The sequence below is a fragment of the Ceratotherium simum genome, chromosome 27 (genome assembly GCF_057802395.1).
Source record: "Ceratotherium simum simum isolate JZ-2026a chromosome 27, ASM5780239v1, whole genome shotgun sequence".
NCBI lineage: Eukaryota > Metazoa > Chordata > Mammalia > Perissodactyla > Rhinocerotidae > Ceratotherium > Ceratotherium simum.
The window spans coordinates 2,052,639-2,071,591 of NC_141926.1; the positions used below are offsets into that span (position 1 = coordinate 2,052,639).

Genomic DNA, 18,953 nt, shown 5'->3' on the forward strand with positions numbered 1-18,953 from the left:
GCCTCCTCTCCAGGCAGGAAGGACCAGAGGGACAAAAGGGACAAGGGCCCAGGCCTGGCAGGAGGCCCAGCGGCTCCACAGCCAGGTGCTGCTGTGGCACCGGAAGAAACATTTGGATTCAGAACCACAAGTAATCGCTGACTTTCCACCTGGATCTGAAATTAAGATTTCTCAGTCTCAGGAAGACTTAAGAAACACAAGCCAACACCAGGTATGTGCCTTAATTGTCGTTTTAACCCACATTAACCCGAACATCTTTAGAAGAAAAATGCCATTTAGTTGAGTTTTTTTGACTTTAAAATAAGGACGCCCTCCATGCAGATGTGCAGGTCTCAGGTCCAGGAGCTGGGGACCAGCTGCCCCAGGAACACGACACCAGAGAAAGGCCCAGAAGGCTGGCATCCCGCTGTCTCTGCCAGCCAGCTCTCCCAACATCCTGGAAGCAGGGTGGCAGCTGAGGACCCACGGGAGGCATGCAGCAGCTGGGCCCCAACATCTCAGCTCAAAGGCGCCAGCCCAGGCTGTGTCACTGGCATATTGCTGCACGAGATGTTCCAGAAGCAGCACGCCTGGTGTCGGTACCGCACCCGGCTCCAAACAGCACAGGATCCCGACAGGCGCAGCTGCACGGCCACTGACCACCCCCGCGCCTCACCCCCATGTCCAGGACAAATCTGGTGACACCCAATGCTCGGAGCACAAACAGGCTCCTCCCTTGGAGGCGGGGCATGTGGGCGCCCCGGGCCTGGGTCACGTGACATCAGACAGACAAACCCAATGCAGCTGGGCTCGCCAAAGCTGCGCGCAGACGGGGCACAGTCATCAGCCCAGCAACCCAGTACCAGAGGGCACACCCCAAACACGAGCCAGCCCCCATAGGCTGCCCGGCTCTCCACTCACGGCTCTCCACTCTCCCAAGGCAGGGCTGGTCCCGTGCAGCGGACCTGCGGCCTGTACCCCACCCCTCCGGGTGGACCTAGGGGAGAGGAGGGATGGTGCAAGGAGATGAGGAGGGGGATTGCTGGGGGTCCTTCTGAGTCGGGCCCCAGGGCGACCCTCTCTCCCCTGGACACTGTGTGTGTGGACACGCGGCCCCTGTGCTGTCGTCTGGGCTTGTCCAGGCCCGGATGTTTCCTGCCTCTTGTTCATTCATTCCTTCGTTCCATCACCCCTTCCCCACCACGTGTTCTGGAAGTTCAGGCGCTGTCTACACAGCAGCGCACAGCAAACCCTGCCCGCAGGGGCTTCCTCCTCACGGGGAAGGGACGGAGCACAGGCCACATGCCCACGTGCTAGAGAGGCAGATGCAGAGGGCAGGGCACCAGTGTGCAGAGCCTGGCGAGGGGGCCCGAGGGCTGGGGGACAGCGGGGAGAGGCTCCCGGGAGGGAGGCCGGGAGGGAGGGATGCTGGACTCTCTGCATCCTGAGGGAGCCCGGCCCACCAGCCACAGTTTCAGTGCCAACGTGCCCCTCCGGCTGTGCTGCAGCTCCCCCTCGCCTTCTGGTCCCCTCCTCCAGCTGTCCACATCCCGCCCCCGAGAGCCTCCCAACGCCCAGCTCTCTGCTGTGTGGACCCACTTCACCTCTCCATGTAACGGGGGCTCTCTTCTCCCCGCCCCACTTGCCGATGGTGGTCGACTCTGGGTGCACACCTTCTCCTCACCTGGGAGCTTCTAAAAACCCTGGTGCCCGGGCCACCCCACAGGCCATCTCCCAAGATTCACGTCGCCCTGGAGCCTCAGAGTGTGACCGTGTTTGGAAATGGGGTCTTTGCACATGGAGTTAGCTAAGAGACCATCCTGGAGGAGGGTGGACCCCAACCCAGCGCCTGGTGTCCTCACGTGACGACAGAGGCAGGGACAGGAGGGATGCAGCCACAAGCCAAGGGATGCCAGGGGGCGCCAGCAACACCAGGGGCTGGAAGAAGCAACGGACTCTCCCCACGAGCCTGGAGGGTCGCAGCCCCCGACACTTTGATTTCAGACTTCCAGCCTGTGAGAACACTTTTCTGCTGTTTCAAGCCACCCAGTTTGTGGCTATGTCACCCCAGGAAACTTAATTCAGTGGGTGGGTCAGCCAAGAGGAGTCCAGCCTGGCACAGACGTGTGGGAAATAAGGCATGGTGGCATTAGCCTGGGGACGTTTGTTACACAGCAACATCACGGCAGCTGGTAACTGATACACACGGCTCCCAGGAGACTGGGAAAAGGGCCCAAGATGGGGAGGGAGACAGGGTGCTTTATGGGGAAGGCAGAGCCAGGTGGGTGGCTGGAGCATGAGAAGGGGTCTTGAGGACGTTTGGTGGGGGCTGGGGGAGGTAAGGGTCTCCTTTGGAGGAGAGCCTGAGGTCAGAGTGGGCAGGCCCAGTGATGCTCAGGGAGGAGGAAAAGTCGCGCTGGGCGGGGAAACCGTGGAGCTCGAGGAGGCAGGGGCCTGCGGTCATCCCTCACTGCTGTCTCCAGTGTGCAGAGCCCCTCACTCCTTCAGCTGGAAGTCCCCCACCGCCCCGGCTGGCTCGGGCTCCTCCCCACACGGCCTGGTGCTGCACGCTGAGGTCTGCGGGAACGAGGGACACGAGGAGCGGGGACCCCAGTCTGGCCCTCCTGGGGGCCCACAGTGCACCTGGGCAGGGTGCCTGTGGGGTGCTGTCCCCGACCAGGGCTCCTTCCCCAAAGGGCCCTGCAGGGCGGGTGCCAGAGCAGTGGGGACGCACGCAGCCGAAGAGGCTGACTTCCCACTGACCCCGCAGGGCGGGAAAGCAGACTGCAGGCTCCAGGACTGAAAAGATGTGAAAACCACTGAACTGTTTAACTTCATCACTTACATTTATTACCAAGGAATTCGTGTTCATTTTACAAAGACTGGAAAACACACATACGCAGAAGTAGGGAAGTTCCTACAATCCCTCCCCTCCCCACTCTGGCCACACCCAGAGGACGTGGTGCCGTCCCGGAGGACACCCTCAGGAACTGGGGGCCCCTCCGGGATGGGCTCTGCATCCGCGGCCACCCTGTTCTCGATGCCCACGCTCTGCGCCCACGGCCTACCTGGGCAGCAGCAGTCGCCGGGGTCCAGGCTCTCTGCTCTGCGGTGACATCCCCACTCACGTTGGCGGCTCCTCAGGCCCTTTTCTTGGCCGAGCTCTGAGGCCCACTGCAGTGAACGGGGCAGCCTGCATCTCACCCCCTGTGCCAAGGCCCACCCCATCCCAGGTCTTTCCCTTTCCATAGCCCCGTCCCCTACAGCGCGGCCATGTGGCCTTCGCGGCTCCTGTCTGCCCTCTAGGGCAGGCCCCAGGGGAAGGCCTGGTGTCCAGGCAGAAGCCAGTGGTCCTGAGAGAGGGCGCCACGAGCAGATGGGCTGAGCCCCGTCCCGCCACGGGCAGACTGCAGTCATCACAGGACCAGGAAGCCAGGTGTTTCTCTGAAGGTAACACACCCTAACGTGCAGTCACCAACAAGCCCCCAGATGAGACAGAGAAGCGTGACGAGGAACGGCCAAGGTGCACACCTCCCGGGCGGCCAGCGCCCTGCTCCACCTCCATCCGCCATTTTTCCCAATACTTATTTTATTACAAAAATGGGTTTGTCACAACTACTACTTTGTCAACTGCTTCTCTCAGAGAACCCATCCACACCGAGGAGCCCCGCCACCATCGCTCAGGGGCTGGTGGCGTCTGGCAGGACCACTGTGCTGACCTCTGGCTGAGGGGGCTCGGGTTCCCACCTGCGGCCTCCATGGTCCCATGTTGTCCATGCTCTGTGACTGGACACTGTGTCTGTTCCTGTCCAGGGAAGGAGCCCAGGCACACAGGGGGGCAAGGGGCACGGGCTGTGATTCTACCTGGCCACCCACTCCTGGACAGCCTCGGTGGACACTGCCAGGGGCTCCAAGTCCCATGGGAGGTCCACGAACAGGGAGCACGCAGCCGTGTCACTGGAGGTCGGGGGCACAGGGGGCTCACGCCAGTTCAGCCAGGAGGCCCCGAGTGACTACCTGGCACCTGGACACATCGATTAGGTGCCCTAGGGCTGGTGCCCGCCCCCCACACTACCCCTGTGAAGGGGTCCTGGATGTTCAGGCCCCGCCCCTGAGAATGACGGTGTGGTCACCCCGAGCGGAGCCCTCGCCGGGCCCAGAGCTGCTGCTGGGGGAGGCCTGGCCTCTGAGCTGCATGTCCTCCACCACTCCCCCTGCAGGGCACGAGTGGTGAGTCCCCCACAGCACAAACCCCCCACTCCTACTCCTGGGGACGAGCCCGGGTGGGCCTGGAGAGCTGGGAAAGGCATCCCCCACCTTTCCACATCCTAAAATCGAGGGTTTAAGTCAGTGTTTCTACTGCCCAACTCCACACCCCAGGCTTCTAACAACAAACTGTCTTGCTCCCAGGTCAGCTGCGTGAGCCAGGGCCTAGCCCGCCTGCTCTGAGGCTCCTGGCTGCAGAACCGCCTGCTCACCTGTCATGAGGGTGGGAGGCTGGGAGCCGAGGGAGTCGCAGTGGAGGAAGGCGGGGACCACGAGATGAGAGCAGGCCTCGTGGCCTCCACCTGCACCCTTGCTCACCGGGAGGCAGCAAGCCCTAAGGAACCCCACACGACGGCCACCTCGGGTCCGCAAAGGGCTTGGGGCCCTCGCATCTTGTCAAAGGCAGGTCGTGCGGAGCAGAGCGTGGGCGGCTGACCAGCCCCGAGAAGCTGGGGAGGAGTTCGGAGGGGAGCCCACGGGAACGGCCGGGGGCACAGAAGGAAGCGTGCGCCCCACGGCCTGAGTTTATCCAGCATTTATTCATCCTTGCAGGGGGGCTCTGCCCCTACCCATTCCCTAATAACTGAAAAAGAACCAGGTGGCGGTGCGCTGGCTGTCCACCAGGCTCAGAGTGACGACGGTGAGGAGTCAGCCCTCTCTGGGCATCTTGTGTGCGTCCTCGGAGCTCCAGGCATGCCCCCGGGCCGGGTCAGGGCTGCGCGCCACGGTCCAGTTGCATCTGCTGGGCCAGCTGCTGCCCGATGGCCAGCAGGGGACTGGCTCTATAGGCTGGACTGGCCAGCAGCTCCCGAAAGCGGGTCCTTTCTTCCTCACTGAAAGAGTCGAGGTCAGAGATCAGCACACCCCTCACCCCTCAGTGGGGGCCAGGGACAAGCATTCGGCACACCCAGGACCCACCTCGGCACGCCACCCCACACCTGCACCTCAGGGCAGGCTGGACACTGCCCTGGACAGGGATGGACAGGCCAGGGGTTATCACGGGACAGAGCACCCAGGGCCTAAAGGGTCACCATAAGGAGGAGCGGGGCGGGCGCCCTCCAGGGACACTCATGAAGGGCTGGTCTAGGGCAGGGGACGAGGGGTGGGGAGTGAGGAAGGCAGTCGGGGCTGTGAAATTCTGCCCGGGGCTTCTCAAGTGCGGGTAGGGGCACAGCCCTGCTGGGTCAGGCTGAGGGAGGTCGGAGAGCAGAGCAGGGGCTTAGGGCAGGAGGGCAGCCGCTGCCCTGGGGTCTCCTCATGGTCACACACAGGCACCGGAGCCATTGCCCCGTCCATGGGGTGAGCGGTGGGGAGCTAGCCCCCCTGCCCCTCCCCCAAGGAGGGATCTCTGTGCCTGTCCCCAACCTTGCAGGGAGCTGCTATTAAAGGCTGGAGCTGACAGAGATGGGGAGGCAGCAGCCTGTACGTGCCGAGGACGCACAGCCTTACATAAGAGGCCCTCCCTCCGGCACCGCCAAAACAGACACCGCCCCTGTTTAGGAGCGGAGGAGGCAGGATCGCAGCCCTGCTGGGCGCCATGGTGACAGAGTGGCAGCTGCTGCCCTCCCCAGGGGACATGGGAAGGCTACAGGGATCCTGGGCTCCTGCGAGGCCCTGAGCCCCCACAGTCCACGGCGGCAGCTGCTGCGTTCCACGCTCGTCTCTAAACCCAGCCAGCCTCCATCTGCAGCAGGCACAGTCACGCCGCCTTCTGGAAGCGCAGGGGCCGGCTCATACTCTGCGGGCCCTGCAGCCTGGCCATGGGCACCGGTGCCCCAGCTAGGTGCCCTTGGGGGACAACACCTCTGCTGCTAAAATGAAGGTGACCTGGATGGAAACCTCAGGGTAGCAGCTCCAGGACAAGCCCACATGGCCCACCCAGCGCTGCACTGGGGAAGGCGCTGGCCGTGGGTGGGAGGGGTGGGGGCCAAGCCCCACTCTGCCCCTGCATGTGTGTGACCAAGGGCAAGGCCAAACTGCATGGGGCTCCAGCTTCCTTGGCTGCCAGCAGGAAGATTTTGAACCACTGGACAACGGACAGCCAGAGCCAGGCGACCGCACACCCGAGATGCCTCAGATGGCACAGGCCCCGGGTGTCCCCATCAGTCCCTGATGAGGACCAGGCCCTGAGGGCACCCCCGAGAGCCAGTGGCAGCATCTGCTCCCCTGGCCACCCCGGGGGGAAGGGGCTTCCCGGCCCGTGAGAAACAGGCTGCTTCATGCCCATGACGCCGTGCCCCAGAGCTGGCCCTGGCTGAGCTGCCAACAGCGTCAAGTGGACTGGGGTTCGGCCAGATGCCCGACCGTCCTGGGGTGGGACAGGCGGGGAGAGCGGGAGCCCCAGAGCCTCATTTGGGTGGCGGGGCCGTACTCACAGGAGCTGGAGCCTCTGCGCCGCGCTCATCCGGCTCAGCTCGGCTGGTCGTGGCTTGCTGCCTGCCCGGCTGTGGACACAGAGAAGCAAGGTCAGCGCAGCATGGGGTCCACCTGGAACCTCCCACCGAGCCCCTCTGAGGTCAGGATCCATAGGAGGGCTGTTGGATCGGCCGGGATGAGCACTGCTCTCAGCGTGCGGCTCTGGGAGCACGTGCGGCCTCGCGGCGGCCAGTGTGGTCCAGCGCAGCTCGCCTACCTGTGGAGCTGTCACCTGAGACATAGGGGCCACGCGGCGGGAGAGGACCCCAGTGGAGGTGGGAAGGGCAAGGAAACCGCTGTGTCCCAGGCCAGCACCTGAACTCAGCCTCCAGACCAGGAGCCCTCACCTTTTATTCACATTGTTTTATAAAACATGAATGAGACGTTTCTCGTCTTGTCCACCTGAGACAGCGCTGCCTACCTTCCTTTTACCCGGCTGGGGGCCGACTTGGGAATGCGCTCCAGGCCGGCCAGGATGGGCCCCTCCCGAGTCAGCGTCGGCCCCAGGACGCTGCGGCTCTGCTCCTCCTGCCACTGACTCCTCTCCCTGTGTCCACCCAGGAGCAGGTCCCTCACCAACCACCCAGAGCTCTCCCAAGGCCCACCCTCACAGAACCGGTTGTCACGGGGCCCCCTTCCTCCAGCCTGCACTCCCAGGAAGCAGCCACGTGCTGGCAGGTCAGGTCTGGGTCCAGTCCTGTCTTACTGGTCAGGGGGACCTTGGGCCCTGGATCTCCATCCCCGTCTATAAAATGGCAAGAGAGCAAACGCGCTGAGGCCTCCCACGGCTCCTTCCGGCTCTCACAGTTGAGCATCCCAAGGCAGCATACACACATCTGGGAGTCCCCTTGGTGTCCCCAGGCCCAGGCGAGGCCAGGGTGGCACGAGCGCCCCCTTGCAGGGTGGGGGCCAAGGAGGACAGGACCCTCACCTGAGCCTCAAAGCACATCCAGGGCCTGGTAGGCAGCTCCCAGGGGAGGCACTATGTCCCCCTCCACGGGGTTCCCCACGAGATGATAACATTGTGGAAAAGGCGGAGGGGGCACACCCCCCGAGGCCATCAGAGTGAGCCAAGCCAGCACCCCAGCTCTCCACCCAGTGGGAGAGGGGGGGCTTCCACACCCCACACACTGCTGCCCACCCCCAGGGAGAGCCCCTGGCCAGGCTGACTCACTCACAGTGTCTGGGCTTGGTTCTGGCCGCAGGGCCGAGTGCGGTGGACGGTGGGCTGAGAAATGCCTGCCAGGACCAACGTGCAGCTCACAGAGCACATAGCCCGCTGCCCAAGGGCCTGCAGAGCCCCTTGGGCTGAAACAGGCTGCACCAGCACTGGCTTTGGACACTGCGTGACCTGCGATGAATCTCAGGAAAGCTGCTCTACCCCAGAGGCCTCAGTTTCCCCCACTGTCAAATGGGCCAATGCTTTCCTGACAAGGCTCCCGTCAGCCAGGCACCACAGCCTTGAGGACAAGGTAAGAGTCCAGGCACGCCAAGATAAGCCCCAGCTATGGGGCTCTCGTGCTGGCAGGTGGAGTGTTCGACCCCTGCCGTGGCCCGCTGACGTCAAGGAGCCCACATGGCATGCCCCACCCCCAGGGGCCAGGGGCCAGGGGCCTGGAAAGAAAGACCAACAATGCTGCGGGAAGGACACAGACTCTCGTCTGAATCCACAACGCTGACGGACCAACGCCCCTGAGGTCCCAGTGGTCTCTCCGGTGCTGTTTCTGGCCAGCTCTCCACAGCTGCTGCTGGTCTGTAAGAGCTGGGAGGGCTGAGCCGGCAGGAAGCACCCTCGAGCCAGGCTGCCAGCCCAGGCGTGTTCCAAGCATCGGCGGCAGCAGCCTCGAGAGGTAGCCGAGGCCACCGGGGCCACATGGGATCCCATGGGTGGATACACTTTGCCCCCACAACCGCTGGCCTGGCAGCTCGCTGCATGAGGCTCTCCCCTCAATTGTTAGAAAGGAGAGCACGACCACGACACTCTTTTGCCCAGAGAGGGTGGACTTCCTAGACAATCTAATCCATTATTGATAAGCACAGCCCATTGGCAGTGTCACTGCTGACATGCTGGCTCCAGTTGGCCTCGGTGCCCGGTGTGTGCCCTGCAGTACCCCACCCAGATGGAGCTTGGGGAACGCCACGTGAGGGCCCGCTCGGCCACCTCAGAGCCTCAGGTTCTCCCACCAGCACCCTGCAAGGCCACCTCATGGATCTGGAATGGGCCTGGAGGGGCCTAGGGCCTTGGTCAGGGTGTCCCAGCAGGTGACCTGCGCTCGTGGTCTGGGTGCCCAGGGCCACAAGGCAAAGCCTGTAAAGGGACCAAAGGCAAAGCTTGCCAGCCCTGCCCGCCCGTCCACCTGGGAGACAGAGCTTGGTGAGCATCCCTGGTTGGCAACACTCCTTGCACACTGTCACACGCTGATGCTGGGCAGTACCGCTGTCCTGACTCTGTGTGGAGGCGATGGCTGGAAGTCCCGCATCTGGGACTCTCCCGGCCCTGCCCCATGGTCTCTGCCTTGGCTGATTTTCATCTGCATCCTTCGGCCACGATAGACCGTAACTGTGAGTGTAACAGCTTTCTGAGTTTTGAGTCCTGAGAATTATCGAACCTGAGAGTGGTCTTGGGGACCCCCAGACTTGCAGCCAGTGTTAGAAATGACAACGGTCCTATAAACTGGTTCCCTAACTTTGCAGGAACACACCGGGTCAGTATACACACAGGCACTTCCTTGCTCTGTAGCCGAGAAACGACGAGTCCCAGCAGAAGTCAGCAGCCCAGCGCCCAGGCCCCAGCTGCTTATACCACTCTCCAACGCGGGGAGCCCGCTGATTCCGGGACCCGCCAGGAAACGCCCAAGGTGAGCCCGGATGGTGAAGATGAGCCAAGCTGGGCCTGAGCACCTGGTGGTGCCAGAAAGGAAGGAAGCGCTCAGAAACACAACCCCTGTCCCCCTTGGGTGGGATGTGTCAGAGGGACCCAGGAGCCGACCCAAAGAGCTCCCGATGGCCGGAGCTGGAACAGTTTCAGCACCAGAATAAAGTCATGTTGGATTACAGCGCAGAGTGTAAGATAAATGTCCATGAGTCCACACTGACATAAACCAGCAATTGACAAGTACACGGGGGAGGAGAGTCAGTCTCCTCTGCAGGAGAATCCAGATCGTCTATGCAGCTCCTCCATCCGCAGGGAGGGAGCACAGCTCCTCTTCCTCAGGTGTGGGCTGTGCACGGCGCCCTCCTTCCACAGAGGACAGTGTGGGGAGGGACAGAGTGATGCCGAGTGGAGACACCAGGGTCATGTCCACACCTACAGTGACAGGTCACGTGGACGGCACGCACCCTGGGTGTGATGTGGAGAGAAGGGCACCTCACCTCTGTGGTCTTCCTCCCACCACCCATGACCCTAGTCTAACCATGAGAAACCATCATACGAATCCCAACTGAAGGGCACCCCAAAAATGCCTGAGTAGTGCTCCTCAAAACTGTCAGGGTCGTCAAAAACAAGGCAAGTCTGAGAAACTATCACAGCCAAGGGGCGATCTGAGGGACATGATGACTAAATGTCATGTGGGATCCTGCACGGGGTCCTGGACAGAAAAGGGACATCAGCAAAAAACTGAGGAAGTCTGAATGAAGCAGGGGTTTTAATCAGTTATTATTTTAAATTTACTATTTACGTATCAATATTGGTTCCTTAACTGTGAAGAAAGCATCACACTGATGTAAGATGTTACTAACAAGGAAATGGAGAGTGAGGGACGTGGGAACTCTTATTATTATTTCTGCCATTCTTCTGTAAACTAAGACTGTTCTAAAACAACGTTTATTCAAACAAACAGCTCCCCAGTGTCAAGACGTACATGAGGGGACGATGACCCTGCGCCAACAGGAGGCTCAGGCGCTGTGAGACCAGCTGGGAACCTTCCTGCACTCAGACTCCGGAAGGGCCTCAACAACAGGCCCGGCTCAGCAGCACGGGCAGCCCCGCAGCCGCTCATGTATGCCTCCTCGGGCAGCTGACTGGGGTGTTTACGCGGCCCTCTCCCCTCTGGGAGCCCCGAGTGCATTTTTCAGATGAGAACACTGAAAGCTGGGAAAGGATATTTGACCGGGTCACATTTTTGTTCAAGAACCAGGAATGGAATCTGCATCTCAGGCTCTGGTTCCATCGCCAAGTCTCAACTCCAGTGGCCACTCCTCATCTGGACCGAATGTTCTGAGTGCTTCCATCCCGGGGAGCCAGCCTGGGACCATCTGGCTATGCAGCCGAGTGGCCGTGAGCATGTTGCCCACCACCCCCTGGCGCCTGTGACAGGGTGAGGGCCCCAGATCCTTTCTCCTCAGAGGGAAATTCAGTGGGAGAAAGAATTCCTTTAAAAAGGCAAAATGAGAGATGACAGAGTAAATGATGAAAATCTGGCAGCTGTGACAGAAGAGAAAGCCCCTCCGACTCCTTCTCAATTGTTCTAAAGCCGAGGCCGCGTCCAGAGCCCCAGCCCCCACTAAGCAGCCTGGGACACCTTGGGCGCACACACCTGCGCCACGCACCTCCCTGCCAGGCCAGGTCACGGCACCTTCCTTTTATGGGAACAACAGCCTGGAAAAAGCAGAGGGATGAGGCAGTGCCCTAGAAGAATATCCTGGTTCTGGGAGAGAGGCACCGAAGGCAGGCTGCACCCCTGAGGGTGAGACAGCAGGGGACGGGAGGACACAGAGCCCAGTGGGGCACTGGAAGGACCCGCCAGGCAGCAGCACCCTCCTGGCTGAGCCGCTCCGGGGCCCACAGGCAGAAGGCGAATGGGCGCCCCATCAACAGGCCGGCCGGGCCACTCGCCAGGGGAGGGCCCAGGGCTCTCCTGCCCCTCTCGAGGGAGTCACCACCTGCTCCCTTGGGGCTCAGTCCATAGGAGAAGGGTTTCATGTCCAGAAGGGCTGAGGTGCTTGCTGGCCGGCCTCTGCGGGGTCAGGCAGCCCTGCACCACCCCCTCCCCACGCCCGCTGCTTCTCCTCCCGCTCTGGACACGGACATGGACACGGGCAGCAGCTCCGGAAGAGCGAGCCCTGTCCCGGCCTTTGCAGCCCGCTGTCTCAGGCCGCTGAGACGGACACTCACCCTCTGGTGGGCTGCCGCCTGCCACTGGCCCCCAGCTCCAGCAGCTCGGGGAGGGCGTCCCTCAGGGGCTGCAGGTCCCCCACCACCACAGTGGCCCTCCGCCTCCGCTCTGCCCTGCGCTCCTGCTCCGCCAGCTTCAGGGCTTCGATTTCTGAGGAAGGAGGACAAGGGATCAGCGAGAGAAGCAAACACCGAGCGACAGTGCGTGCCAGGGCCCTTGGAGGTAAACGGGAGGCCGGCCGTGAGGTTCCTGACTCTGAGCCCACCGAGCTTCCTTCCGGGGGGGGCAGGCCTGCTCTGTTCTTTCCTGCCGGCACCTACACCCCGCCCTGGAAACCAGCTATTTTTTCCCGTTAATCACAGAGGCACACTTTGTAATTACAGGGCTGATAATGAGACCGGAGGTGCAGGCACGGAGGAAGGTTCCTTCTGAAAAGGGACGTGGGCAGGGTGGCCTGGGCACGCGGGGGTGGGCGGAGGGAGGGCAGATGCACAGGCACAGAGAAGGTGCAAGGGGAGAATGAGAAGAGCAGGCCCTCGACTGAAACAGCGAGTCACTTAGCTGGGGCGGCACATCCCCTCTGCACCCAGAGGCCTCCTGGGGATGCACTGCACACAGGAGGGGAGAAGTAGTCCCCAAGGGAGGACGAGTGGACAGCGCAGGGGGGCACAAGGCTGGATCCCTAACACGGAAACGGGTGAGAGCGGCTGTATGAAGTGAGAGGGGACGAGAGCCTCAGGGTCTCAGAGGAGGCTCCCACACAGGCGGGCTGGGCCTGTGAGGAGGGGGATGTGCAGCCACTGGGACAGACCCATGGTGGGCGGGGGGGTAGCCAGGGGTCCGGTATGGCGAAGCAGAGTGCACGGCATGGAAAAACTGTAGGGTGAGGCTGGAAAAGGGGTTCAGGCAGAGCCTGAATGGGGCCACAGTCTAGGGATATGATTTTCATTAAAAAATATATTTACTTCAAAATTGCTAATACAACACATACTTTAATGTGTTATTTTCACAGCGTAGCTGGAGAAAACGCCAGCTCACTGGTTTGTGTGCACATCTAGGACAAAGGCCCTCCCTTCCCGAGGGTGTCAGCGGGGCAAGGCCAGTGGTGCAAACCCCATCAAAGGCATCCCCCACAGGCGAGGCCGAGGCAGACCCGGGGAATGGCCGGAGGCTGTTTTAAACTAAAGAGTCACTGAGGGCCGGCCCTGTGGCTTGGTGGTTAAGTGCGCGCGCTGCAATGCTGGTGGCCCGGGTTCGGATCCCGGGTGCGCATCGAGGCACCACTTCTCCGTCCATCCTGGGGCCGAGTCCCACATACAGCAACTGGAAGGATGTGCAGCTATGACATACAACTATCTACTGGGGCTTTGGGGGGAAAAAATAAATAAAATCTTTAAAAAAAAAAAAAAAGAGTCACTGAGTCTGTGCTAACTTATTTGTTAATTTGTTCTGCATTAGGTTCTTTTTATGTTAAAAAAGGCTCTGCTACTAAAAAAGCCTGGAGACAAGGGCTGTGACGGATCTGGGACATCAGACCTGGGCTTGAAACGCCCATCTTACCCCAAATTGTGCCAGGTTTACTGGGCTGTGAATAACGGGGTCCAGACTCTGAATCTCATCTAATTGGGAACTGAAAGCCGCCTTCCTGACAGACGGCCAGGAGGACTCACAGCATAGCCCTCACAGGGGCCAGACGCCACCACCAGAGAAGCGTCAGCCACTGGCCCATGCGGACCGATCCTGGACCATTCAAGAGCCAGCTCCTCTCCAAGCTCGCCGTCCTGGGGCAGCACTGCCCCTTCCTGAAGCCCCTCGGTTGCCCAGAGCAATCTCTGAAAGGCCCACCCTGGCCGAGCCACAGTCAGGACACACCCTGCCCCCAACCACAGTCCCTGGCTAGGAGAGGCCGGGGGCCCCTGTCTACTGTGGGTCGTTTGACCTGGCCCCAAAGAGCTGAGCTCCAGGGTACGAAGACGCCCCTTCCTCCCAGGTCCTCATGCACTGGACCTTCAATGGCCCTGGGATCATGAGGACTTATAAGGTGACAATTTAGCACTTTCCATCCTGCCAGGAAGTTGGCAAACAATTTCCTGGGCACCTCATCAAACCAGGCACCTCTTCCCAGAGAGCCCAGGTCCCCTGGGGCGGGGGGCGGGAGGAAATGGGGTGTGTGAGTGTGTGTGTGTGTCTGTGTCTGTGTGTGTGCGTGTGTGTGTGTCTCGGGCTGCTCCCAAGGCTGCAGACCGCACGTCAATGCTGCACTGGGACCAGGGAGAGCGAAGCAAAGGTCTGTGGTTCCTGTGAAGACAGATGTAAATGCCAACACAAATCAGAGCCAGAAGCGTTTTACATAAATAATGCTAGGTGACCAACCCGGGTGTGTGACTAGAAGCATGCAAGGAGGGCTCGCCACGAGGACCCCTGCCAGGTGCTCCACTGCAGTGGCTGCTTAAAAGGGAAAGGCCACAGTCACCACAAGAATTGCCTAAAAGAATCTGACAGAATTCACTATCCACTCATGACAAAAATCACAATGCAATCATGAACAGAAGGAACTTCCTCGATTTGACAGAGATTATCTACCAGAAACCTGGAATAAATATCACATTTTGTGGTAAAACATTGGGCATACTCGATTATAAAGTCAGAACAAGAAAAAGATGACCGAGACCCCATGCCAACGCCACCTGGCAGCTCAACGCCCAGGTAGGGAGGGGTGGGGGACGAGCAGGCGCCCTAAGAACCCACAGCAGCTGCTGGCAGAACCAACGGGAGAGCACAGCTCTTCCCAAACGGTCCACAAACCTTACCAGCCTCAACGGAACCTCAACAGCTTACTCAACTGAACCTGGGAAGCTAATCCCAAATCTTATTTTTCAAAAAGACTAAAGGCATAAGAACAGCCAAAACATTTTTGAAAAAGAACAAGCAACGACCGAGTTGGCCTATTGGACATTAAAGCAAATAATGAAATGACAGAAGTTAAAACAGAGTAGTGAAAAGGCAGACAGACGTGTGAGGGGGCCTCATGGGGAGGCGGGAAATGTGAAGAGCACACTTCAACCTAACCAGCCATCCTTCTGGGAGAAAGGTGGATCCCTCCCTTCCCCTCTCCCTCCCGCTATTCCTAAAAATTAATTATGCAAGAATTAAATTGGACAAATAAAACAAATAGAGAGGAATCAATGGCCAAAAAACACAGAAAGAGCTGCTCAACTTGCCTAGAAATCAAGGGAGAGAAAATGACGGTGACCTACCATCTTCATCTACCAGATGGGCTGATTTTAAAGTCTAGTAATACTGGCGGGGGGGCGGGGGGTGCTGCTGGATGCTGGAGGACAATGCAGTGAAGGCAGTCAGGTGGAGTGTGTGCCCACCTTCACCTGGCACTCTGGGACCCACTGGCCACAGCCACGTGACCACCAGGGTGGGCGGATGGCCTGGAAGTGGAGCCAAGGCATAGTGAGCGGGGGGAGGCCACGGGCGGCAGGCACCCCAGCAGGAGGACAGGCAGGGACAGAGGCCCCGGGGCAGGAGCTGCACGTGTGCAAGGAGCAGAGGGCAGAACCACGGGCACCGACGGGCAAAGCTTCAACACTTACTGAGTGAAGAAGGCACACCGAGGAAAAATGCACGCACGCGCGCACACACACAATGCCATCTCTAAAGCCCCACACCCCAGCATGTGCGCACACGTCGGTGAAACGAGAAAGGTCTGCCAGTTGAATCTTACACAACCAACCAGTGGTTACTCCTGAGCTGAAAACCAGATGCGAGCCTGGTAGTGAATGGGTCTTCAGCTCTGTCTGTATCACCTCAACAGTTTTATAACTTAGTATCTACCTGCAGTGAAAACTCCATTTGTCCTCAGATCTGGATGCCCTTTCACTCCTGCCCGGGGGTGGGGATGCCAAAGAGCCAGAGCAGTGAACTGAAGGGGTGTCAGTCACAGGCCAATGGCCTCGGCACAGGGGCTTCACAAAGGCTGGCGGCTCTCAGCAAAGTGAGGGTGATCTGGCTGTCTCCTCCCTCGGCAGAGGCAGCAGTGAAGGGAGTGGAGGGAGAGGATGGGCACTTACTGCCCCTGCCCCCTGCCCTCCCGGCTGCTGCGCCCTCTTCTGCTGATGGCTCCTCCCTCTGCCCCTCCAGGCAGGGTGGTACTGGTTTCCTGAGTCCCTGGGCCTCACCCACCTCACTGGCTCCCTCCACATCAGAGGTACCTAGTCCATAAATAGCTTCCTTCATTAACTTCTCTCCAGGGAAACTCTTCTGAGGGTGCCGGGACCAGACTGAGACTGACCACACACTGCCGTTTGTTTCCCTAGGAGCAGATTTTCATGGCCAGCCTACTTGTGAGAAGGACACGAAAAGGTCCTTCTACCAACTCTGTGGTCCAGAGCAGCAAGCTCTAAAGCAACGACAGTCAGGGAGCATCTGTGGGGCCTGGCTGGGGCGGTGAGGCCTCGTCTGCCCTCCCGCTCTCCACCAAGGCTCAGCTCAAGAAGGTGCCAGAGACAGACACTCCTTCATCCTAAACCACCTAATTTAAAACTAGCTTGAGGGCTGGCCCTGTGGCTTAGCGGTTAAGTGCGAGCGCTCCGCTGCTGGCGGCCCAGGGTTTGATCCCCGGCCCGCACCGACGCACCGCTTCTCCAGCCATGCTGAGGCCATGTTCCACATACAGCAACTAGAAGGATGTGCAGCTATGACATACAACTATCTACTGGGGCTTTGGGGGAAAAAAAATAAATAAATAAAATTATATTAAAAAAAAAACTAGCTTGAGGTGCAATCAAGAAAGCATTTCATATGCAAATTGGGCCTCCAAAACCAGCTTTAACTGGCTATATGAGATGCTAAATGTGGGAAATTTTTACAGGCTGAAAGCTGTGTTTCTATGTGGTGCCCAGGAGGGCTGGTGCCAGCTCCCTGAAGGCCCATCCACGCCCCATAACAGAAAACAGGCGTCATGGGAAGCGTCCTGTCATCCCCTGGTCGGTCACCTTCCTGCCCACATTCGTTAATCTATAAAAACTGAAGGGAGTTCCTTATAAATAGGGCCTGAAACAGAGACACATGAGGGCAACCTGCTCTACACACCACAGTGGCCTAGGGCTCCTTGTCCTGAACAGAGCAGGCTCTTTACCATGGCTCAGACCCCAGGTCTCCGAGACTGAAAACAATTCTTGCCCTTATGTCAACACTACAAAGGTTCGAGCCACTGCAGTAAGATGAGAATTGTGAAAACATGAAGTTTGGAAAGGAAGATGTAAAACTGTCTCTACTTTAAGTGGCATGATAATTTACATAGAAAATTCTAAGGAATCTACAGAAAAACTACAAGAACTAACACATGATTTTAGCAAGGTCAGAGGATATAGTCTAAAAAATTATGCTTTTATACACTAGCATAAAATTGGAAAATGAAGCTTGTGAGAATTCCACTTATAATAGTTTCAAAAACTACAATGCAGTTAGCAATTAGCTTCTCAAAAAAACCCATGTAAGACTTCTACCCTGAAAACTGCACAACACTGATGAAAAAAATTAAAGAAAATCAAAATAAATGGAGAGATATACCATGCTCATGGATTTGAAGATTCAATATTGTTAAAATGCAATTCTCCTGAAATTGATCTATAGATTCAAAGCAATCCCAGTCATAATCCTACTAGGTTTTTGGTGGTGGTGGTGGTGGTAGTTTTTAACAAATTGACAAGCCTACTGTAAAATTTATATGGAAATGCTGAGGACCTGGAATATCCACGGCAAACTTAAAACAGGGAAACTAGCATGGAGGGCTTCCCTGATCTGACTCCAAGACTTACTCTAAAGCTGAGCAGTCAAGACAGCCTGGGACTCGCTAAAGTACAACAAACAGATCAACGGAGGAGGCCCCCAAACACAACCATGCTTAGGAGGCCAGCTGATTTTTCATAAAGACACCAAAACCATCGAATAAGGAAAGAAAAGTCTTTATAACCAAAAGTGCTGGTACAACTGACTATCCATACTGAAAAAAAAGAAAAAGAATCTTAACCAGTACCTCATACCATAGATAAACATGAATTGAAGGGATGGATCAGAAACTTAAATATAAAAGCCATCTATAAAGTTTTTAGAAGAACAGGATAGCATCTTCATGACTTGGGATTGGGCAATTTTCTTAAATAAGACATACACACACATATACACACAATAACCATATACGAAAAAAGATAAATTAGACTCCTCAAAATTAAACTTCCATTCATCAAAGAAAATAAAAAAAGAATAAGCAAGTCTCAGTCTGGGAGAAAATTATTTGCAAAACACATCTGACCAAGAACTGGTCTCCAAGACATAAGAATTCTTGGAGCTCAATAATAAAAAGGCAAAGAGCCTCGTGAAACAGAAACTTGACTGAAGATGGGGAACAAATGAGCAGTAAGCACATGAAAATGCCCGATCGTGCCAATGAAAGTTAACACCACAATGAGCTACCACTTTGGCCCAGCATATCGGCTAGGACTAAAGAGAGAGATGCCACTACACACTAGCAAAGCCATGGCACAACCAGAACTCTCCTGCGTTGTTGGTGGGAGTGTAAATGCACACCCACTGCAGAGAAATGTCTGGCAGTTGCTTATAAAACTAAACATACATCTACCCTATGACCCAGCATTCCATTCCCAAGTATTTACCCAAGAGAAAGGAAAACATATGTCCACAAAAAGATTTGTAAAGAATGTTCATAGCAGCCTTATTAGTAGTAGCTAACAAGAGGAAAAAGACGAGGTGCCCATCAATAGGAAGGTAAGTACCCAACAGTGTATGTTTGTGTAAAGAAATGCTTCTTGGCAACAGAAGAGCACGGACTACGGCTCCAGGCAGCAAGGATGAATCTCAAAAAACATCACACTGATCAGAAGATTCCAGACACAAAAAGAGCATACCCTACACCACTCCATTTATATGGCGTCCACAGCAGGACACCTAAACTATGACCCAAATCAGATCAGACAGCAGTTGCCTGTGGGGTAGTTGAGGGTGGGAGCACCAGGGAGTTCTCAGCGATGGTGATGTTCTGTATCTTGACAGGGATTTTGGTGGCACAGTTGCATGCATTTGTCACAAATCACTGAATGGCACACTTAAGACTTACATTTTATTGTGTGTAAATTTTACCTCAAAATAAAA

The 18,953-nt window shown here is 57.5% G+C and overlaps 1 protein-coding gene across 1 annotated transcript in view; it reads right to left on the reverse strand.

Moving 5' to 3' along the window:
- Positions 1-4,764: 4,764 nt before the first annotated feature.
- SLX9 (SLX9 ribosome biogenesis factor) overlaps positions 4,765-18,953 on the reverse strand; it is a 39,539-nt gene continuing 25,350 nt past the window's right edge. The window contains exons 4-6 of the mRNA XM_087417932.1: positions 11,774-11,924; positions 6,621-6,689; positions 4,765-5,078 (exon numbers count right to left, since the gene is read on the reverse strand). Coding sequence (XP_087274058.1) covers positions 4,955-5,078; positions 6,621-6,689; positions 11,774-11,924 — 344 coding nt within the window. The 3' untranslated portion in view covers positions 4,765-4,954. The remainder of the gene's footprint in view (positions 5,079-6,620; positions 6,690-11,773; positions 11,925-18,953) is intronic.